This window comes from Ursus americanus, chromosome 1, assembly GCF_024610735.1.
Source record: "Ursus americanus isolate L20-20 chromosome 1, mUrsAme1.1.p, whole genome shotgun sequence".
Taxonomy (NCBI): domain Eukaryota; kingdom Metazoa; phylum Chordata; class Mammalia; order Carnivora; family Ursidae; genus Ursus; species Ursus americanus.
The window spans coordinates 30,187,873-30,211,879 of NC_142127.1; the positions used below are offsets into that span (position 1 = coordinate 30,187,873).

Sequence of the window (24,007 nt, forward strand, 5' to 3'; positions counted from 1 at the left end):
CTGTTTGGAGTAATCGGTTTAAACAATTCTTTTGCTGGTCCATCCTAGCCTGGCTGTGAAGGAGGTGGCATTTGGCTTTGCTGCCATCTCCCCGCCACCCTGATTTTCTCTGCTTGGCCCGGGGAACTCCTCTCCCCCTCCCCAACACACATACCAGACACACACACACACACTTCACTGTCTACTCAGAAATGAACAATTGGTTTATCTGGGTTCTCTTAGTTAACGAATCTGATAAGCTAAGTGGGGCTCCTGGCCCCCTACAAGAGCTATTTCTGATGACAGCCTTCTGGACCCGATTCTCGTTTGTTGTCTAAGCCATTCGGGGTTCACAGGGTGGAACGTCAAGTCAGGAAGGAGGGGCAGGCCAGGCAGAGTGTGGGGAGATTTTGCTCTTCCACTCTTCCCTTGTTTGGCCCATCCAGCCCTTCTAGTACTTTAAGCACTAAAAAATATGGTGCCCGGTCCTCCGAGTAAAATTTAAAATCTTTTAAAAGTTACAGAGCTTCTGTGTCAGCTACACTTAAAAAAGCTTTTTCTAGATTTTCCGATTACACAATTGTGGCCGAATTCAACAACAACAAATCTTAAAAAAGACTTGTTTTTTGGTGCCCCACGTACTTCATCTGTCAGTCGAGTGGTCTGCTTCTGCCTCTATTGACCGAAATTTGGTTCTCCTGGATGAGGACAGAGGCTCATTGGACGGGGATGCATGCGTCTGTGTATCCCGAGTTCCAGCCCATCCATCCTAGAGGTAGCTGGCTGGTAAAGGCCCGTAGGGTCTGTATGAGCAGCCCTTCTATGGTGCTGGCACCCTCTCATCCACTGGGGGTGGCACTTCAGACACTGATCGTGACATAGCTACGCTGAACTTGATGACTGTTGCTGATTGGCACTAATGTAATTATTCTACTCTATGGAACATTTTTTGTCCTGTGTTTTATGGGAGTTATTTTATTAATAATATGTAAAAGCACATCCTTGCACTCTGGGTTATACTGCATCATGTTTTAAACCCAAATGCACAGAATTCTTAGAGAATCTATGGTTGAGAGTTAAAATATGTTCTTGGAGGATCAATGACAAGATGCAATATGGTGTTATGGGTAGAAGGCTTGGCTGGGAACCAGAAATTCTGGATCCTACTCTCAGCTCAAATTGTTGCCTTCTACATGCTCATGAGACCTGATTCTCCATTCCCGGAAACGGAAGCTAATATTCCCACCCAGCCTGTCAAATCATGAGTACACATGGAGACATGGGGTCTGAACATACCATAAGAGCAAAACTGCTGTCCAATACATGGGAAAATTAGAATTCTAGAAGCTGTTTCTGAAGAGTGAAAAAAATTAATAGAAGATTAGTTCTATTTGTAGTAAATATTTGCAGTGCACGTTTATCAGAAGCCTCTGTACGCACCATACCTAGCCAAGTGAAAGTCTGGGCAAAAGTTTTATATTTCACGTTTTAAACAAAGGGAAGAAACTTTGCCTGTGCCACCATGTGGCTTCCACGATGGAGATGCCACTGTGCGTCTCAGCCTAACTGGGAGAGGTTGGCAACACGGCAATTTGGATCGCACAGGGCCGTGCCAGGAACCTGCCCCCGGGGACAATGCGGCCCCGAAAGAGGGCTCAGAGTTTTTTTTGCTATCTTTCACTTGGCAAAATAAATCCTACATTCTACCTTCAGTGGAACAGCTTTACACCCTCTTTCTAGTGAGGAAAGTTTGCATTTTTTCAGACTTGACTTGGCAGAAAACCAGATCTGCTGAAAAAACTATAATAGCAATTTTTACTCATTTCTCCTAAGTATATAAAACATTGAGCTCATGCCAGTTTAAAGTTTACCTTCTCTTGTGCGATATGTGGTCAAGACTGAAGCCGTTCTTATGGGGAAAAAATCTCAGAACATTATTCTTGCACGGTAGAGCTGGAAAAATCCAGTCTTTCACTTTATAAAGTGGGGGAGGCCCAGAAAAATAGGCAAATTGTTTAAGGTCACAAAGTATATGAGGGGCGAGGTGCTGGACTAGAACCAGATCCCGACTCAATCTACTAATCCCTGCATCTTAACAAATTAGGATACAGAACAGTTAAATGGAGAACACGGGGGGAAGGTCATCGTATTTTGATATGAAATGAAAATCACGTATAAATAAGAACCTTATTTCTGCAACATGGATTCCTTTAATTTCTTGAACAGAAGTAACACTTTTGTCTTCGTTTTTCCTGTTAGCCAGGCAATAATTCTGAGTTTCTTCATTATTACTTGGACAGTTCTCTTTCCCAGAATGTTTTGTTCATGGCTGTCTGTGGTCCTGACAGTGCTTGTGTGTCCACGCAGTGGGACGTTTGGCAGAAAAGAAAGAATTTGAGCCTGGTTTCCTGCAGGAAGAAGGCTTACAAGATTCATTCTCGTGTGTTGCCTTTGTTCATTCTTGAGACGTGGTTGGCATCACCTTGGCAACTCAGTAGAAGCCAATCGGTGCTCCGTCGGTTTCATTACCGCCTCTCCTGGGAGCAGCCTTGGCTTTGGCCGGAACTGGCACCAGCTGCCTTCCTTGGGGCACAGAGCCAGTGTGGGGAGGGGGATGGGAATGTCTGCGGCTGGCGCTGGCTTAGTGTTCCTATCCCCAGCCATAGAGTCATCCCGGCATAGATGCGGGCGGGCAGCAGAGCAGGGCGGGTGGGGGGGGGGGCATGGAACTCTTCATTGTGAAGCTACCTTTGTACATGGGCAGATTCGTGGACCCGGGACAAGATGTAACAGTGTTGGGAAAACATGGATGGTCACTGCCAGGTATGGGTGGTGCACAGTGGAGCTCTTTTCTGCTTTGGGAATTTGCAGCCCAGCCTCAGATAAAAGGGAAGGTCGGTGGTGGGGTAAAGAGGAGTAAAGGGATACAGAAAGAGACCGTGTGACTCCATGACTGCTAAAATCTTGGAGGTGGGGGAGGAGAATGGCCAGCAACAAGTAAAGTACCCGACACACTGGAGAAATACAGTGAGTAATGGTTCCCTCTCCCCTCCCACCCCCAGCTCTGTTTCATGGTGTCTCAGCACCCTAATCTCCTTGGTGCTCGTCTGGCAGGCATTCGCCAACAGCAGCAGACTTTTACTGAGCACCTACCCAGTACCGTTATGCACAAGACACTCTGCTAGGCCAGGGCGTTCATGAGCCTGTAGTGCTCCTTTGTGTCTGTCGGAAACTGGTAATCCTCCGGGGAGATGTGGCCGCATGCGCCCAAGACTTGGCAAGAGACCAGCTCCCTTTTATGGAGAAAAAGGCACTCTTTTTATCTGCAGCAGTGTCCTAGGCCCCCACAGCTGTGGACTTTTAACAAGGGTTTCAATTTCCATTCGCCACCTTGTCTGGGTATCAACCAAATGTGATGGCTTCATATTTGACAGTGATTCAATACATCCAGACTCTCTTAGGAACTCCTGAATGAAAGAGCAAAATGTCTAGAATTTTGTCTTACTTTGGGCTTCCCCAGAAGCAGGCACTGAGACAAGGATTCAAGTGCAAGTTTCTCAGGGAGGTGAAGAAACACTGAAGAAGAGTGGAGAAATGAGGCAGGGAGGTACAGGAAACCAATACAGTATGTGTCCTCATGCAAGTTACCAACGTGGGCAGTGGGGTTTCAGCCCAACAGGGAGCTCTGGAGCCAGTTTGAAATTCATGCCTCACAGTCTCCCCTCCATTTCCACCTCGGGGCAAGGGAGCTGGAGTATTTACCCCCCCTTGGATCAGTCATTGGATGAGGCTGCTGGGTTGGTCCTGGGCTGTCTGTCCTTCTGGCCTGGATCAGGTGACAGAGAGGGCAGCCCGTGAAGCCCTCAGGCAAGGAGATGCGTGCAGGTGCTGGAGGTCAGGCCAGCCTGCCTGGAAATGGTGAAGATGGAGAGGGTGTGTCTGCTCCATGTGTGCAGTTAGTGTTATCACAGCAGTTTCTGGAAGGCTCCAAAGCTATAAGAGCAGAGCTGGCGAGTCTATGAGTACCTGCCCAAGACATAGCTCCTCACCTTTCCTAAATAGTATTTATGGCTGAACATTAACATTTTCTTTATTTTTAGAGTACAGAGGATAACCTTGGAACAGAGTTAATTTTGCTAGGACCATCAGAAATTAAAGACCTCATGGAGCAGAGCTTATGAGTTGCAGACCTAGGGGCCTAGAGATGCCTGAGGTGTGATTTCCATTAGGGTGTTGTGGGGGCATCAGGATGCCAAGTGTCTGAGCTGGTACATTGCCTTTCCTTTAAAGGGTCACTGCTCACCGAGTTGGGTGTAGTATAAGGGCCTGGTATAAATTGGTCTAAACTTTTTATTATAAAACACTGACCATGACTTAAGCATCGTCTAGAATGTCAGGCATTACAATAGATACATTTTTTGCCTGAACATATCTAATTTTCACAATCCTGAATTATGGATCTTATTGTCTCCATTTTACAGATGAGGAAACTGAGCCTCAGAGAGATGGGAGCTATACCCATGTTTATGTGAATTCATTTATACCGCATATTGGTATGCTGCCTTCCTGGACAATACTCAGTATTAACTACGGGAGTGAGGAGCACAGAAACCCTACCATGAATCCCTTTAAACATCCTTTCCTTCTCGTCCACTGTTCTCTTTCTTAAAGCACCTGGGTCATTGTATAATTTATGGTTTCCATGAGATGATTCCCTCACTCTGGACCACTTTCTAAATATTACGACAACAGTACAACAGTGTCTTATAATGCCTAGAAATATCTCTGTATCCATAATATATGTTGAAATGAATTTTATGATGCGTTAAGTGTCAGTTATAAAAACTCCTGAGGGCTGCCTGGGTGGCTTAGTTGGTTAAGCATCTAACTCTTGATTTCGGCTCAGGTCATGATCTCAGGGTTGTGAGATCGAGCCCCGCGTCAGGCTCAGCACTGGGCGTGGAGCCTGCTTCAGATTCTCTCTCTCTCCCTCTTCCTTCCTTCCCTCCCACTCTCTCTCCCTCAAAACAAACAAAACCAAGTTCTCCTGAAAATCAGTATCACAAAGAAATGCCACTTCATACTCACTAGGATGGTTATAATAAAGAAGACAGACAGTAATAAGGACATGGAGAAATTGGAACCCTCATACATTGCTGGTGGGAATGTAAAATGGTGCAGCTGCTTTGGAAAACATTCTTCAAAAAGTTAACTCCTATAGAGTTACTATATGACCCAGAAATTCCACTCCTGGGTATATGAAATGAAAGGGGAAATGAAAACATGTGCACATAAAAATTTGTATATGAATGTTCATAGCAGCGCCCATAATTGCCAAAAAGCGGAAACAACCCAAATGTCCATCCTGCTGATGAATGGATACATAAAAAGTGGTTAATCTATGCAATGGAATATTATTCAGTCATGAAAGTGAAAGCTACAATAGGGATGGACCTTAAAAACATACTAAGTGAAAGAAAATGTTAGTCACAAAAGCTACATATTATATGCTTCTATTTATATGAAATGCCTAAAATAGGCAAAGCTGTAAAGACAAAGTAGATTGGGAGGATGGGGAGTGACTGCTAAGGGGTACTGAGTTTCTTTTCGGGGTGATGAAAATGTTCTGAAATTAGATAGTGGTGATGGTTGTCCAATCTGGTAAAGATTCCAGCAACAGCCGAATGTACCCTTTTATTAAAGGGGTGAATTTTATGGCAGGTGAATAATATTTCAATAAGTAACACAAAACAAAACTTGTTTAGGCACGATATTTGTGTTGATAAAAAATGAGTATCAACATTAACCCAAGGACTTCCTGCTTCTTAGGTGATGTTTTGGAAACATTCTTTCAGGTTGTTACCAAAGCCCTTCAGAGTCTGTGAGTTTATTTAATTTCTCCTTGTGCAAACTAATACAATGTTTTAGTGATGTCTTAACCTTGGGCACCTATGGAGTCCTTCAAGTCAGGACAAATCCACACAACTTTTAGGAAGGAAGCACATCTGTCTTTCTCTTTCCCTCTGAGATGAGAGAAAAGAGATTTAGACAATGAACACAGCTCCCAAAATGAAACATAGCTGTGCTGTTGACATAGGCAGGTCTCTTGGGCCTTGGTCTGTCTTGTTCTGGAGGGCGGTGCCAGGTCTAATACTTCAGGGAGGCCGATTTAAATCAATATAAGGATACAACGTTTTAACAATTGGAGCCAGTGGAGGTTCGAGCAGTTCGTCATCGCCGGTGAGGGCTTGTGGAGACGAGGGCTCGTGGCGATGGGAGTTGCACATTGAGAGAAGGCTGGAAGGGCTGACTGTAGGGTCAGTACTAACTCCGAGAGGCCAAGATCCTCATTCCCTTGTTCTACTGTCCCAGTTCTCATTGCAATGACTCCTCGTTCAGCGAACTGATCAACTGTGTATTTGAAAATAATTTAGAACTGATTAGGAGGAAAGCAGGAAAAACAAAGCTCCAGAAGCTCGTGCTTGTTGTTTCCTTGATGTTCAGAGAGAACAACTGATTCTAAAGCCAGAACTTTTAGAACACTAGATAGGGAGCCAGGAGGTCTGAATTCGGGACACAGGTCTGCTACCTACCTAATTGGCTGGGTGACTTTCTGCAAGCCATCTACCCTCTCCTGACCTTAAGTTTGTGGGTCGGGCTGACCTTGAAGGATTTTTAGGCTCTGAAACATTCTAGAATTATTCTTAATAACTTCCAACTTTTCATAGCCAAGTCTTACACTTGCTCACACATGCCTTTTCCTAGGCTCTGATTGGCCTTTGCCTGTTGGTTTTTTCTTTCCTGGCATACATGAACTATTTGATTACGATTGAAAACTGTGTCCAGTACTGCTTGGCTGCTTGGCTGCTTGGCTGCTTGGCTGTCCAGTGTGCACCACCGTGTCCCTCACCACTGTGCCCCAGGAAGATGTTGGCGGGTCTCTACTCCTTCCCAAGACCAGCACAAAAGCCCCAAGTTCCACAAAAGGCTTATGTCATACAGAGGGGAGGGATTCAGTCCTTCGTGGCCGCTGCTTTCCTCACGGCAGCAGGACGTTGTCCCGCTCCTCTCTCTTCCTCTTGGCATAGATGTGTGTCCCCACCCTCTTCTTGATGAACTTGAGGGTGCACTTGTCCTTGGAGACCTTGAGCAGCGCCATGGCACACCGCTTGTATTGGGCAAAGCCACACACCTCTCAGATTACGTCTCGCGTGAATTTTGTGTGCTTGGTGAGGCGCCCGTGGCAGTGGCTCGGCCTTGGCACATTCACAGTCTCGGTCACCTTGTGGCCCTTGCTCAGACCCATGGCCATAGCGTAGTACAGAGCGATGGCTGCTGCTCCTCCTGGCTCCTGTGGCGTAAGGCTTTTGCCTGTTTTTAATTTCTTCTGTTGCCAGTAAGGCTTGCCACGTGCATGCCCACCGTTTTTCTCGCCAGTCTAACCCTTCTTCCCTGGTCTTATGCGCTTCTTTCCTCTGTGGTTCCATGTCAGTCCCACCTTCATGGTCAACACTTTCTTGACTTCTCTAGGCTACAGTACGGGTCTCTGACTTTTGTTACCTTGTGAATTACCTCGCTTCAGTCTATCATATGAGTCCTAAGCATCTGCTGTTTGTGTGTCTCCTACTTTTCCAGTACATCATAAGCTGCTTAGGAAAACAGCATGGTGTGAAGGAAGAACACTTGAAATCAGAGACTTAAAGTTATTTCCCCAAAGGGCCTCAGTTTTCCAGTCTGTGGCATGGGAATAGTAACATCTACCTCATGGAGCTACTGTGAAAATGAAATGAGATGAAACAGAAGAAAAGGGTTTGGGTCGTGTTTGGTGATGGTGCGGGTAGACAGCCCTGAGAAGGTGGCCAGCAGAGGCTGAAAGAATTTGTCATCTCTTGTACTTTCAGGAAGGAAGTCACATGAACACCTGGCACAGAGACTTGAAGATTGTTCTCAGAAATCCGTTCCTTTTCCTAATACTCCTCAGTGTCTAAAGATAATTCCACAGAGCGAGTTTAAATCTTGCTGTGGAAATTTAAGGGTTTTTTTTCCCTGTCTCTTTCTTTTCTTTTCTTTTCTTTTCTTTTCTTTTCTTTTCTTTTCTTTTCTTTCTTTCTTTTCTTTCTTAAGATTTTATTTATTTATTTGACAGAGAGACAGCCAGTGAGAGAGGGAACACAGGCAGGGGGAGTGGGAGAGGAAGAAGCAGGCTCCCAGCGGAGGAGCCTGATGTGGGGCTCGATCCCAGGACTCTGGAATCATGACCTGAGCCAAAGGCAGACGCTTAATGACTGAGCCACCCAGGCTCCCCTCCCTGTTTCTTTCTTTCTTAGTTACGATAGAGAAAAATCATTCAAATCATTGGGCACCTTTGGTCCCAACCCTTGGTTGGTCTTAGAGATTATTATTAGATTACTTCTCCATGACCTCTTCTTGGGCAATTAATTTCAGTTTCCTTAACATCCCTCCTGGTGCCCATCTTCTAAATGTTGAAGTGGGTCTTTTGCTTTCCTCCATCTCACAGAGTAATATTCCTTCCAGGCTGGGGAACAGTTGTTGGGTAATGGGTCAAATGAATTAAGAGGCAGGCCATATGGTTCACGGACACTTTGCTCTCAACAACTTGATAGGAAGTGGTTTGATTTTTTTTTTTTTAATTTTAACTATAAAAATGTAAGAGCCCTCTGCTGTTATTTTTTGCATGTGATCCTGGTAAGTTATTTAGTTAGACTGCTGCTATGCCATTAGCTGCTCTCTGTAGAGGCTTTTGTGGCAAAGCTGTTTCCAGTTGTAGTGTGTACGGAGTGTGCGTGTCCCATCCAGATTCCTTTCATAAACTGCAGCAGGTTTGCCTACATGCAGTGAGCTCTTGGGATTTATACGGCTTCTGTCTTAGCTGCTTAAATGCTTTAATTGTGGTGGTCCTTTTGATTGGTTGAGAATAGGTCACACGCTAATTGCTATGGAGCAAACTGAATAGGGTAATGTGATGGAGAGTGATGCCAGGATGGGGGTGGCGCTGCTTTAGATGGAAGCATGGAAGCCCTCGAAAGAGGAGAAATAGGAGTTGACATCTGAAGAGTGATAAAGAGACAGCCAAATGAAGATGTCTGGTGAGCCAAATGAAGATCTGCAGTGAGAGAATCTGAGGTTCTGGGAAGGAAGTGAAGAGCAAAGGCCCCAAGCCATGGAGTGCACGGAGGAGTGAAGAAGTGCAGCGGGTTACTGTAGTGAGACGGAGGAGAATGCAGGGGGGTGGGGGTGAAGAGGGTCTGGTCTAACAGAAGCCACTGGAGGTTTTTAAGGGAGGATTTAATGTCATCTGATTTATAGTTCTAGAAAGCTCACTCTGCCTGCTAACTGGAATTTGGATTGTTAGGAGCAAGAATGGTGTCAAGAAGACCAGTGAGGAGACTGTAGCTGTTGTCCAGATGAGAAACCATGGTGGCTTGAGCTAAGGTTGTGTGGTATGGATGATGAGACATGATCAATTTGGGATATATTTGGAATATGGAATCTATGGGACATATGTGATGATTTTGGTCTCTTACTCAGATATGGAGCACTTGATGATTCATTTTTGGTCAGCTAAGTTTTAGATGACTAATGGAATCCAAGTGGAAATGTCCAGCGGGTGATTGAGTATCTGAATCTGGAGCTTGGATGAGATTTGAAGTCTGAAGTGTTCATTTAAATTATGTGAAGATCAAGAATGTAGACGGAGAGGAGGCTGAGGTGTCTGAGTCTGGGATACACCATCGTTTAGAAGAGACACCAGCAAAGACTCGGACAGAGAGTAGCCAGAGAGATGGGAGAACCGTGTGCTGAATAGGTGCCTGGAAAGGAAAGTGTCTGCGGGAGTAATTGGTGCTCTCGTCCTTCAGTTTCAAGTGTTAGCACTTCGCACCCCTATTAAAACGTTAATTGAAAGATGTATTCTGTAGCTGCACATTTAGTGACCGCCAGAGCACGCTGGGCCCAGTGCTAGTCTGCGGAAACCCTCAGCCACAGCGGGATCACAAACAGGGAGACTGTCATCTCCTGGGGGCCAGGGGAGGGGGTTTGCTGAAGTCTCTCAGGGTTTGTGAGCTCTTCATACCATTACCAAAGCAGCAAAGACTGACGTTGTTGTTGTTGTTGTTAAATGGCAGTTGTATATGTAGCTCGCACAGCAAGGCCACAAATCAATTCTTGGAGAATAATCCATAACCAAATTTTGATTCTCAATTTGAATTTTAAGAGTCGAAGGTTCACTTAGAATAAAAGCCTATATAGCCAACTTAGTGTATGAAAAGACAAAAACCCTTACGTTTTTAACTTCCTTATATGCCAGTCCTGATGAGAAGTCTCAAAACAAGTCATTTTCTACATTTTATCTTTTCTCAAAGGCAGTTTCTGTTTGGGAGTTAACTACAGCTTATGGAAAATTGTTGTATTATGTCTGTCACTTGATAAATGATATTATTTAAATGAGTAGTAGAGATTTCTTGCTTTCTGCCTCTCTTCAAGGGAACATACATTGTACTCCAACAAGCATTTTAAGTCGAAGGGCAAAGTTGGGAATCCTCTGTTTTTTCTGTACAATTTACCACAAATTAATAGGTCATTTTTCCTGCTGTAGTAAGTGCATTTTCTCCAAAACTCAAAGCAGGATTGTTCTGGAAATAAGATGGTTTATTTTGGTGATTCTCATCAAGTTTGGAGAAATAATGGATTTGTTTGAAATTAAGCAAAGCTATAGTTTCTTTTAAGAAAGTTCAGTGGATGACAAATACTTATGCAAACTCCGTAAATGTTTATTCTGACCTTTTACCTTACTGACATTTAGTTAATTTTATGAACAGATAAAGCTAATAAGAATGTAGTAGGCTGATAGTTGGCAACAGATATTGGTGAGGAATATTCTCTTGGTTTTTCAACCAAATACTTGGTTCACTACTGGAATGAAACTTGCTGGGAACAAAACATCAGAAAATAACCCCTTTCCATAATTGTAACAAAATGACTGATTCTGCTGCTTTGTATAGAAATAAAATTTCGGAGTACCTTGGGTAGCTCAGTTAAGCATCCAATTCTTGATTTTGGCTCAAGTCTTGATCTCAGGGTTGTGAGTTCAAGCCCTGTGATGGGCTCCATGCTAGACGTGGAGCCTACTTAAAAAAATTTTTTATGGTACTTCAAAATTCTCCATTTCTTCTAAGACCAAACTGGAAGTAGCTCATTTACCTGGTTGGCTCAATCCCATTTTCAAAGACTAAAAGCTCAAGCATAACACCTGAAGCAAAGGACTTTAGCTATATGCAGCACTACCCACAGTCATGAATGAGTAAAACGCCAAGCCAGTGTGACAGCTGTGTACTTTTTTTTTTTTTAAAGATTTTATTTATTTATTTGACAGAGAGAGACAGCCAGCGAGAGAGGGAACACAAGCAGGGGGAGTGGGAGAGGAAGAAGCAGGCTCCCAGCAGAGGAGCCCGGTGTGGGACTCAATCCCAGAATGCTGGGATCACGCCCTGAGCCAAAGGCAGACGCTCAACGACTGTGCCACCCAGGCGCCCCCAGCTGTGTACTTTTGTGTGAAGGTTATGGGATGTAACAAGCCTTGTCCTTGGGTCCCTCATGAGGAGTTATCTTTTTGAAGCATTGGCAGGACTGTCCTGGGGTAAACGTTCCTGGTGTCTAAGCCACGTGTAGGACCTGGTGCAGGGTGGGGGTGAAGGAGACTCCGGGCTCTCCTCTTTCCTTCCCTTCTCCTGCCGTCCCCTCTAACCACTTGGGGAAAACGAAGATGAAGGGCTGCCTGGGTGGATCAGGCTATGGGAAAGGGCAGCGGGAGGGCCACCCCTTGTCTGGGTGGTGTTGGTGGGGAGAAGGTACCGTTACGGGGCAAGGTGGAGGGTTCTCCCCGTGGTCCTCAGGACATATAAATGCCCTATAACTCCTTGGTGAACATCGAGTGATTGGGGGTCAGGGCTCATAGAGAGCAGGGCAGAGCTTCTCCCCTTCCCTTCTGACAGTTACTCCCTCAAATGGCACATGACCCACTGTCAGACCAAACCCTAAGATCCTGCACCTGGGGAAATCACTTGATTTATTATACAGAAGGGCCCTCTGTGGCTTGGAAGCCTCCACCCAGTTAGGCATCACTTATAGATGTGAAGAAAACACTAGAATTCTTTGGGATACAAAGCAATAATATCTTGCTCTTAAGAGCAGCTTCTTCAATTTGATCATGTCAGCTTCCCATCAAATAAAATCCAAGCACAGTATCTTGGCTATCAGTGCCCTGCATTAACTGGCTCCTGATTTCCTTCTTCACCTCCTGCTGTGCCGGCCCCCAGTTACTCGAACACTCCAGACCCCTTCCCGCGTGCTCCACCCTCCGCTCTGTCTGCTGCGTTCTTCCATGGCTCTTCACTTGCCTCAGTCTTTCTGATCCTTTACAGATCCTCTGAACTGGCATTTCCTCAGGGAGGCTGCTTTGCTCTCTCTGTCATCCCTCTGTCCCATTATTTTGTACCTGGGCATTTTGTATTTCCCTGCCACTCTTGATTGAATGCTTTATGGGCCAGACTGGTTTCTGATTTGGTTAGCCTCTAGTCTAGTTCCTGGTTCAGAAGAAGCTCTCAAAAAATAAATGAATGAATGAAGCCTCAGCCTACTTTTCATCAGAAAAAGTGTTTCAAGTAAAAACAAAACAAAACAACCCTTTTTTTTTTTCCTTTCTCAGATTCTCAGCATGTAAAACACATATGCCCATCGTACGTGTGGGTTCACACTGTAATAATTCTCTAGTCTTGGTGTGGAGCTGCCTTCAAGGATAGGGTTTGTGATTTAGTGCCTGTAGTCTAACTGCTTTAGTGCTTTTTATTCCTAAACTTCTAATGTGTTTTCACCGCCCTTCCCTTTCGTCTTTTTTAGCAAGGGAAGCCATATGTCTTCGATAGAGTGCTGCCTCCCAGCACCACCCAGGAGCAGGTTTACAACGCGTGTGCAAAGCAAATTGTCAAAGGTAAGTGCTATTTCTTTATTTCCTCCTGGGCCTTTCAGAGTAATTGAAAACATTAAGTGATATTTGCAGCCTAGGAATCAATGTGCCTTGACTATAAGCAGAGGCCTGCTAATTGGAAACACTGAATTATAGCTGGTGCTCTGGCCCTGATATGTTATGATGTCAGGCAAGTTCTCGAACCTCTCTATACCTCCTTGCCAAGGAAATTTCTTTATTTCTTCGGCCACCTTTTTGGCAGAATTATTCTGCCACCTTGAAGCTTAAAAGCTATGGTCACACTATTTCTGTATGGTTTTAAAATACTGCTGTAGTGTATAAGGCCTCCGTTTTACTTTGAAGGAGACAGAAATATATATATTTCTGAATCTCCAGTTGTATATTTTTGGCTGATGTATTTTGTACATCCATCTCTTCAGGGAGAAGCCTTACACGTGGAAAATTCTTGGGCATCAAGGCATTTTCTACAGCGTCATAAAATCACATTACCTTCTGCTTATTGAGCTGTTCTTCCCACTCAGCATTCCTTAAATGTACTTTCATCCAACCCACTTTCAACCTTTCCACCCAGATACCAACACTTGTTCCTCCAAATAGATAGCCTGAAGCCTAAAATTGTCTTAGACATCAGTCCTTTTCTCTGGGACTGGCCTTGGCCCTGCAGGATTTGTGTCAAAATAACAGCAGGGAGATGAAGCAATTTACACACTGCTCTACCTTGCCCTTTCAAATCAGGGGCAGGCTGGAGCTTGCCTTGGGGGAGCCCGCCATCTGGACAGAGCCGAGGGGCATCTCCTGCTACTTTGTTTTTCATCTTCAAATCTTAACCTTCAACTCTGAACGCTATGGCAGCTGTGCTTTCAAATGTCCCGATATTGCCACCTTTACAGGTAGCTCTAGGTTTAAGGAGCAAAAAAGCAAAAACAGAATTCAAAAAGCACCTTGTCATGCAAGATGTGCTTGTTTTTGGAAGCCGAGCTGACTGCCTAACTATATGAAATTCATAAAAGCCAGCCCTGGGTGCATCTGTTACGTTAGTTCTGACCCCGGACACCTGCATGGGAGACTTAGTCAGTATGTAACGTTCCTCACTGAGGTGTATGGTTATTCACATTCCTGTTGCAGACATCAATTACGTTGGAAGGTCTTCACAGTTAGATTATTACAGAAAACAGAAGAGAAAAAACATGTCTGAATTTGGGCTCTTCTTGAATCATACTGTGGGCCTGTATCTGGTGGTAATGTTTGTCTTCTCTCTGCTTCTATGCTTTTGTATCTCTTCCTGTCTAAAAATGTTTTCTCTTTCTCTTTCTCTCCCTGGAGTGTGTTGTTCTGGTGTGCTCCTAGACAGCCCTCCTTCCTCTCCATTAGCAGACTCTTCCTTATTTTTATTAAAGTAAGATTAATCACATGTAAGCCATAATTTCGCTCTTTTTCTCTCCCCTTTCATTATCAGAATCAAATAGTATTTACCACGTGCTGTGCTAAGCATGAGGTCCATTTAAATACATCTCTAAGTTGATGTTGTAATTAGAGATGGATGCACTCCATTTTTAAAAAATCCTGTGATTAACAATCCCAATCTTTCAGTCTTCATTACTAGAGAAGTTGGGTCTCTTTCAGTGTTTGGGTTTTTCTGTAGTATGAAATGTCAGAAATAGGCAGTCCTTGGAAAGTTCTTATGAAGATGTGACCTAACTGGATAACTTGAGGCCCAATAGATGGTGAGCCACAAAGAAAACCGTTTAGGGTAACGTTAGGCTCTGACATGATATGATACACAGGTATTTTTCAGACACTGTAAATGTAATGTGAACATACTCATTTTGTAACAATAAAGAGTACTTTCTTCTTCCTTGAAAGGAAATTATTAGGGGATGATGAAGGCCTAATTTAACTTTTTTTTTTTTTTTTTTAAGATTTTATTTATTTGACAGTGAGAGACACAGCAAGAGAGGGAACACAAGCAGGGGGAGTGAGAGAGGGAGAAGCAGGCTTCCCGCTGAGCAGGGAGCCCGATGCGGGACTCGATCCCAGAACCCTGGGATCATGACCTGAGCCGAAGGCAGACGCTTAACGACTGAGCCACCCAGGCGCCCCCTAATTTAACTTTTTTAAATATCCACTAAGGCTAGCGTGAGAGGAGGTGGCCATGTTATTTCTGCATCAGCAAGGTAAAACACAGATATATAAGAAAGAACGCCTTGAAATAGTTACTAGGTACAACTGAGGTTTCTTTTGTCATGACAAGCCCTATTTAAATCAGGCAAGGAAGGTGGTGCTGTAGGGGCCTCTTTTTCTAGAGGCCAGGAATTCAATCAGATAACTTCGGAAGGTCACCGCAGCCCCCATGATTCATGGTAATGTAGTAGACTGGTGAGCTTTTCTTTCAAGGCTCTCTGAACCCTTAACGTTTTTGAGATCAGAAAGGCTCCTTTTAACTGGATAGCTTTATTCTCTCTTGGTTTTTTCATTCCCTTCAACTTCACTGGGTTTTTCAAAACATATTTCAAACATTTGATTGTAGCATTCTGGTACCTCCCACACTCCCATCTTTGTCTGGTGTGTGTTTTTCAAAATGTTGTCTGAAAGAGTATGTGGAATTCTCCGTTTCTTCCAGAAGAGCTTATAGGATTTGTGACTATCAGCATGGTCGATAGGAAGGTGTCTGTGGACGTGCTAGGAATTAAAGACCATGGTTACTGCTTGCTCTTGTTGAAGTATGGGGAATTATTTCCCAGCCTACAGAAGTCACTCTGGGCATTTGCCTTTCAAATTAACTAGATGTAGACTGTACAGGGCAAGAGAAGGTGGTTTCTTGTTTTCTACATCTGATTTCTTTAAGCTTCATTCATTTGGTTGTTTTATCCATTCCTTTATGCAAAGATATGAAGTATTTACCATGTGGTGTAGGCACTGCTAGGGACTAGAGTCACCAAGATATAGAAGACTGTCTGCAAAAAGCTTCATGTATAGGAAAAGAGACAGATGCATTCATAGTTATCATACCTATGGGGAGCTTTAAGGTGGCTGTGTGGAAAATGCTGTGAGAGCACAGAAGAAAGTCACTTGGGACTGATTTTGGTGAGTGGGGATGAGGACTGGAGAATGAAGGAAGGCTTCTTAGAAAGGTTGGGTCCTGAAGACTGTAGAATTTAGCAGGGCTGTACAAGCATTAGGAACAACAAAAGCATAAAGACACATTATATGGCATGTTTGGCCAACTTAGAGTGTTGCAAGGTACCTGGGGGCTGGGACTTAAAAAGATAGGCTGGAGCAGAGTTTGGTGGAAATGGATGGGCTTTATCCTTCAGGCAATGTGGACTCATTGACAAATTTAAGTTCAGGGTACTATAAGATCTATTTTATTATATTATAAGTGACTCTTAAGAAATATATTTATTGGGCTACTGTCAGGCACCATCTATGTTACATATATTATTTTATTTTAAGTCTCAACAATTTTATGAGGTGTGAGCATTATTGTTCCCATTGCACTAAAGAGGAATTTGAGGTCAAATAACTTGGCCAGGTCAGTTAAGGGGTGGTGAGGCCGGAACTTGAGCCTGCATTTGCCTGTCTTCCTTGAATTTTTCTGTACTACCCTGCCCCCACTTTTCTGGGGAGCTCATAATGAGCATTTAGTAACAGTTTATGAGTTGTTACTTTTCTATCAGGCCATATGGACTATTAACCAAGCATTGCAAAAAGACAGGGATAGGAATGGCGGTGGGGAGAGGGAGAGAATAGAGATTGCTGTCCCAGAGCTTTGGGGTGGCTCTGTCTGTCGTCCAACAGTGAGATGCATTTCCGTTCTGAAGATGCAGCAGTGCCCTTCCCTTCAGACTGGCCGGCCCGCCATTCTGGTTTGCCACTAGTGTTCAGCAGGGCTGCCTCCGGGCATATGCCTACTTTAGTAGTCTGGTTGGCCAGCCGGAGCCTTAGGATTCCAAGGCAGGGATGACTTGTCAGTCACTAGTGCCACTGACAGGCCACCATTTTACCTGGGGAGTTGGTAGGAGGCCATGCCTTCTCAGGAACTTGTATGATTACCTCCTCCCCAAATTCTTACCAACGGTGGAACTAACTCTTCTGCTCAGAACTGGCAAAACCTAGGGTGGAAAACTGGCTTCCGAAGTCTACAGCAGGATACAAGAAGTATTTTCAAGTTTCACCCTCGTCTCTGGAGGTGAGAAGGCTCTTCCCACCTGCAGCGGAATCTCTCTTTGGGTTTGCTTGGCCGCCGGATGGACGTGTGCTGTGTTTGTGGGTGCTGCTGGCTGTGTGGCGTGAGCTGAGATCACATCACGCCAGAGCCCGTCACAAAGCAAGGTTCTGTCTGGCTGAGCTGGTTCCCGGCTCTGCGGCTGGTGCATAAAAATAGTCATTCTGCTACGGGAGAGGCTCTGAAACAAATGCTTTCCTTGGGCCCAGGAACTGTCATTCAATGTGATGAAAGTGCTTTTGTGGGCCGTTTCTGTGAGGGTCGAGTGGGGGAGGCTGTGCAGCTCAGTGTGGAGTGCTCCCGTCCTGCTCTCCTTGGCGGGGCTCCGGCCTCCTCCATCCCAGCGGCCCAACCCCAATGCATTGTGTGCTCACTCCCCCTCCTGCCTCTCCTCTCCCCCGATAATCACACATTCTAGGTAAACAAACCGACCCCCACAGCCTAGAGTCTGGAAGACAATCGAGAACACTGGGTTTCTTTTTAAAATTACCATTTAATTCACAATTGAGTTGATAGAGGACATCAGCTCTGTTCGACCTTGATACTAAAGATAGGTTCTCCAACAACGAATTAATTGTAACATGATTGTAAATAGTACTTTAAAGACCAAGCAGAGTTTGTTCTGATAGGGTTTTATGTGCTCTCTTTTCCTTAAAAAAAAAGAAAAAATAATAATAATAATTGCATTCCGTGTTGAAATAGCAGCAACAAAGAGTCAAGGATTCTCCAAGTAGAGTCTCCCGTGTTCCTTAGCTCCCTGCTCCCAAACAAGTGGCGTTCTCCATGAGCGCCTGTTTCCCTGCATGTGTCCCAGGCTTTACCCTGCAGGAGCTGGGGGGGCACAGCTAACTAGGAGTTAGTAGGATCGTGCATTCTACTTAAGGCGGTTGGATTCAGAGGTGTGGACCCTGTCCAGGGGAGCCTGGTTCAGGTGCCCGGCCCCACTGCCTCGTGGCAGAGGAAGAAGTGTGTGCCGGGTTTTCTCTTGTCCGTGGGGCTCTGGCTCTGAGCCGAGTTTTCTTTAGGGTGCGGCTCGTTGCTCTGAGCTGCCTCCTGCGTGCGTGTGCACGTGCAGGGTCGCCAGCCACCTGTTCGGAGGAGCAGAGGGAGCTGGACCCTTGGCCTTGGCCTCCTTACCCCTGATCTAATGCCTGGGCTGCCAGGTCCCAGAGTGCCTCCTACACAGGGCTGAAGGTGAGGAAGCCCTTGCAGTGTGGGGGGAGATGTTTGATTTCTAATAAACAGAAGCTTTAGTGCTGTGATTGTGGCTGGCGTTCCAACCGCCTGGAGTTGTTTATGCCATGAATATAGAATTTTAGAAGTACGACCGCAGGGTGGGGACCTCTTTCCTTGTGTCCCTCAAAGCCCATTGCATTCATGGCCGTTTAGAGGCTCTCCACTCTGAATCTGTTCTCTGAGCAAGTTGGCATTTCTGGGAAAACTGAAGCTTGAACCTCCAGCCCTTACACTGTGGTCTTCAAATTTTTGCTTCTCCTGTTCCCAAGGAAACCATTACCAGAAGTTTGATATGTGTGAACATTCTCTCCCTCCCTCCTCTCTCTCAATATAGCTTGACACAAGCTCTGGAGGGCTGCTAGGATTTAAAAAAAAAAAAATCTGCTTAATTTCTTTCTTTTTTTTTTAGCTTCTTGAAGGAAAATCCCACTTTCTTTTCTGACCCCAGTTCATACTCCATTAACCTCAGATCAATAAAATGTATATTGAAAAAAGTTTTAGACAAGCTAACAAAACAACAGAAATTAGCGGCATTATGAAATTCGGAGAGAACAAAACCACAAACCAACCAGCCTCATCAGGGCCTGAACTACATGGAGCTGGTGGCCTGGCTTGGTGAGTGAAGAGGCCAGTGGCCCCGAAGAGGACGCTTCAGTAGGGGGTTCCTCTTGCTCCCGCTGCCCTTTGAGGAGTGAGGCTTCCTCCCCTTACGTAGAGATGTTGGGTCAAGGATATTAATCATGTACTATTTCCCTTTTGGTAATGTTGATGCAGATGAAGGAGGATTGAGGGAAACGAGTGCTAAATATATTTTAATCACCTCTGCTGCTTTGAAGGAATTCCCACAGATAATCTTCAGTGCAAAGCAGCCTCTGTCCTCCCGCCTCCCCTCGTCCCTGTGTGAAATGGAAGCCGGCCTGCCGTGTGCGGGGCTTTGCACAGTGTGCTCCTTGTGTAATTAAAAGAAATTCCCGATGCTGATGGGCCTGGGCCGCCCTGCTAGCGCTGTCACTGAAAAAACAGAGGCCTTCACTTTGAGCGAAGGCCCCGGCGGTTTCCGGGCTGATTGGATTGTCCCTGTGTGGCTGGGTTTACAGAGTGGGGCCCTGTCCTTCTCCCCAGCTCTGCACTAGCTCCGTTCTGAAGGGGCTGCGGGCGGCCTTCCTGAGAAACCTCCCCAAGGAGCTCGCCTGCGCCGGCATTTCAGCTGACCCAAATCAGATCTTTAGGAAAGAAATTCTATTCTGTACCTCACTCCAGAGACTCAGGACACTGACAATGTTTTTCTTCCTCCGACTGATCTCAGGAGACCAATTTAGAGATGAAAACTCAAGTATCTTTCTGCTAAAAAGGAAGCGTACTGTTCGATATCTGTCTTAATGTTGATGTTACTGGGAGAGAGGGTGTCTGCCTCTTTTTCTTTTTGCCTCTTTCTTCATTAATATATTCTGTAGGAATGTGAGTACATTTCTTATTTGTGGAACAGTGGAGGCCTTCGTTTCTGCTTTTATCTCACAATTCTACTTAAAATGCAAATGGAGTTGAAATACATCATTTGTGTGAAAAATGAGATGGGCCATTTGGAAAATGTAATTTTAAAATATGGAACCAACACTAGCATATGATCAAAGTAATGAGTTAATTTTAATTTCGTTTTCTTGCTTGCAGATGTCCTTGAAGGTTATAATGGGACGATTTTTGCGTATGGACAGACCTCATCGGGAAAAACGCACACCATGGAGGTAAGATCGCCGCGCGCCGTGGGGCATTCTCTGGGGTGGCTGGGCAACTCTGGTGCGGCCGGCCACGTGCCGGCGCGTGCAGGCCCTTGACTGCGTGCAAGAGAGGTGGTTAAGGGGCTGCTCATGTTTGGCCAATTTGTTTTGTCTTTGTGGAGTTTCGAAATAGTGGCGATAAAATCTCGGGTTCAGAATTAAAAAAAAAATCCTTTGTTGGTAGCTCTCTCGAAATGGTAGATTCTATTCAAAAAGAGTCCTCAATAAGCTAAACAAACAGTGGTGTGAGTACCCTTATGCATCGCGGCCCTAATCTCACTGAGAAGGTCTGTTGTGAGAATCACTGATGCTAAGGAGGGCCGCTCTGGGGGGGTGAGTTTCCTCAGAGGAAATAAAACACTGTAGGACGAGATGTAAAGAAGTTGGCTTGTGGACCAAATCCAGTCCAGAGATACTTTTGTTTGGTCTGCACTGTGTTTTTAAATTTTTTAAATTTATTATTATATGTATTTTTTAATTGTAGACAGTGCTTAAGATGGGACGATTTCACACAACTCTAACTTTCCAAATTTGGTTGAAAATTCTGAAGCTCCTACAACTTGGTGAAATTTCACCATAATAAAAAGTGTAGGCTTCATTAGTGCAGAGATCTTCATTGTCCCGTTCACCTGTTTATTCACGCACATTCCAGTGCGCGGAACAGTGGCTATCATCCAGGAGGGGTTCAATAAAATATTTGTTAAATTGATAGCCTCGGGATGACCGTGGCCAACCCTCATGTGTGGACTGGGCCGTCCAGTGCACCCCAGCCTCCTACACGCACACTGCGAGTGTGAACTGACATGCAGCGTCCTCACTCGTTAACGTACACACCTGACCTCTGCGGGCATGTGAAGGGGTGAGCCCAGCTCAAAGTGTTGGCTGTGGAGCCCTGGGGCTCCAGGCTGTCTCCCAGACAAAGCACATCTGCACATAAAATTGGCCCCCTTTCCTTCTTCTCCTGCGTTTTGCCACGGCCTCCTGTAAGCCCTTCAGGGCCGGATATTCTTCTAAAGCCTGGACCCCTGACAGCTGAGGAGAGGTGGAAGGGTGGTTATTACAGACACAGTGCAGAGCAGGTTTGGGGAGTTCAGCTGACAAGCAGCAGCGTAAGAGGAATCCTTGATCCTTTAGGCTTCGGATCTTCATTTACGGTACCCTCCTGGGAATGTTACTGAGAGACGTCTGCTGCAGAATCGGTTTAGCTTATGAATCATTCCTATTGAAGAGGAGATTTCAAAGGCACGAGGCTAAAACCCTTGGGGCTCTGATGTTCTGCTCACACCAATTTCAAGTGTGCGTGTGACTCTGGGAGATCTCATTTCTGTTGTGTTGACTCACTTTCACCCATTTTGCGGGGACAGTGGCTCCAAGATTGCACAGATTAAAGGAAGCAGGAGGGTGATTTGTCACTGCTTCTGGACGGAGCAGGCCTGTTCCCTGACACCTGAGCCTTGGCTGTGCTCTTCTCTGCTCTCATGTTCTCATGCTGTACACCTTGGAGACGCAGGCATGACCCGTTGCCTGCTCTCTCACTGGGCCCCAGACCCTTAGCCTTGCAGGCATTAGCAGAGTTGCAGCTCTGTATTTCCTAAGTACCAGCAACTCCAGAAGCCATGACGAACGCCTCCTTTGTAGGCCAGAAGGTGTAAGAGAGAGGGGGCATCTCATGAGGGTGTCCCATCAGTCTCTAGGTTTTTGGAACATCACCAAACAATATGCAAAACAACAACAAAAAATGCAATCTTTAGAATCCCCTCAGATCATAGGGACTGTTTACAAGAGTGATCTTTTTAGCTTTGGGATTAAGTCATCTTTGAGAAATACAAGGTGTTTGCTCAATGTCAGAAATTTAGATTGTAAACCATCAAAGGAGAGACCTGTCCCCAGAGTAAAATCTTAGTTTGTGTTGTGTGTGTGTGTTGGGGGGTGTGAATTGGTGGGTGTAAGGAGATGGCAAAGACGAATGCCAGCTCTTTAAAAGGAAGATCGGAGACGTTCTGTTAAACGAGGGCGTCTGGAGCCCTGGGCGGCTCACAGCGAGAGCCTTACAAGGCCTGCAGCGCCGCCCAGCCAGAGGGACTCGTGGGGACCTAAAGGGAACTGGCTTCTGGGCAGGTTACTCTCACAGCTGCCTAAATTCTGTAGCCTTTTCATCCACATCAGTTTTAAAAGGCTGATTGCAAGGGGTTGCTTTTCTTTATCATGACTTCTGAAGATCATGAACTTATGCCCATAGGAGGAAGGGACGGGGTGGATGGGAGCCCTTTCCTAGCCCCCCTCCCCAGCACACACCGTTAGTCTGGTTCTTTCTGTCCAGTGATTATAGATTGGAGAGAAGGTAGGGGATATTTTAGAGGAAAACAGAGGAAAGGAGGAGTCCTGAGCTGAAGTCATAGAGACCGTGGGAGACTGAGAAACCCAGGACCCTGGAATGCAATTAAATTAAAAGCAACAACAACAACAACAACAACAGCTCTGCAGGGCTTGCACCATCTGAAAGGATTTATGTATTCGGAATTACACATTGTGATTTTTCAGGCTTTTGGAAGGGGATGTTAACTTCCTGAATGGACAGAGCTGTCACATTTTAAAGCTGTTTTTCATTTTAATCCCCTCATTTTCAGTCTGACATCCAGTGGTGATTCCATTACCTTCTATTGAGGAGAACAAACAGATAAGCCTACATAAAATTGGAAAGATTAGCTTCTGAAGATGGAGCATTTAAGGCGGATTTTCAGTAAAAATATGAAACGCTTGACAGTGTCGATGCCAAGCTTGGTAGGACACCGTCGTGCACTGGGCCCAGGGCGTGTGCGGCCAGTGTTCCCAGGGCTGGGTTGAACGAAGGCTGCTGGGGCTGCTGGCTATATGGGGAAGAGCGGGCTGGACCTTTGTTTGGCCTGTGGTGCTGGGAAGGGCTTCTCTGGGCCCTGTGCCTGCTTTGTGGCCCTCTTTGGCCCAGATTTAGATGGATGGAGACATGCTGTTTTTCCTTCTGCCCAAGGGGACACCTGGAGCCCCTGGAATGGTGCAGGCCACCCCACTGCGGAGCTGAGCCTGCCAAGTGATTTTTCATGAGCCTGTCTGAGTGCATTGGTGCTCGTGTGAGCTGACAGGCTGCCTGCTTTCCCATCTTAAGTGTTTCAGGAAACTGTCCTGCTTGGGAGGTCGAGGTGGCACCTGGGGCTGGAACAAAGGGAGTCTTGTTCTGTGGCCGTGGCCTGGGTCTGGTTTCTTCTTTCATACATGCCCCGAGATGGCCACATTCAGAAGTGGGAGAAGTTTTTGAAGAGGATTATCTAGGATATAAGTATAAAAATGTTCTTTTTGTTTTATGAGAGAAAAAAAGGTGATGAAATGGGACATTCCTTTGCTACCCAAGTCCATCCCGATCCTTCAGCCAACTGAACTTGTCATGGCTCTCTAGAAGGACGTTATTCTTCCTCAGTTCCTGTACCTTTGCTACATCACTGTCCTCTCAGCTTCCCTGCTGTGTCCCCTTTGCCCATCCTCATCTTCCTCCTCTCTCAAGATTCGGTGTCCCTCAAGGAAGCCATCCCATATCATCCCAGCTGGAAAGGACTCTTCTGTATTCTGAATTTCTAAAGCTCTCTGCTTTTTTACCACCTTTTATTGCCTGAGGTGACTCTTGCATATGTGTAGATGTGTATTTTATTTGCAAGAAAGGGTGAAGACCTTTATAGAACACCTCTCTCATACACATACACCACACATCAACACCCCCCAACACTCACACCCACGCCATACATACATCACACACATCCA

The 24,007-nt window shown here is 45.4% G+C and overlaps 1 protein-coding gene and 1 pseudogene across 3 annotated transcripts in view; one reads left to right on the top strand and one right to left on the bottom strand.

Annotated features, from left to right (window-relative positions):
* KIF5C (kinesin family member 5C) overlaps nucleotides 1-24,007 on the top strand; it is a 157,365-nt gene that overhangs the window by 37,181 nt on the left and 96,177 nt on the right. For all 3 annotated transcript variants that reach the window (XM_045782189.2, XM_045782198.2, XM_087860631.1), the window contains exons 2-3: nucleotides 12,895-12,985; nucleotides 20,112-20,185. In XM_045782189.2, coding sequence (XP_045638145.1) covers nucleotides 12,895-12,985; nucleotides 20,112-20,185 — 165 coding nt within the window. The remainder of the gene's footprint in view (nucleotides 1-12,894; nucleotides 12,986-20,111; nucleotides 20,186-24,007) is intronic.
* LOC123783136 (large ribosomal subunit protein eL36 pseudogene) lies at nucleotides 6,993-7,303 on the bottom strand (annotated as a pseudogene).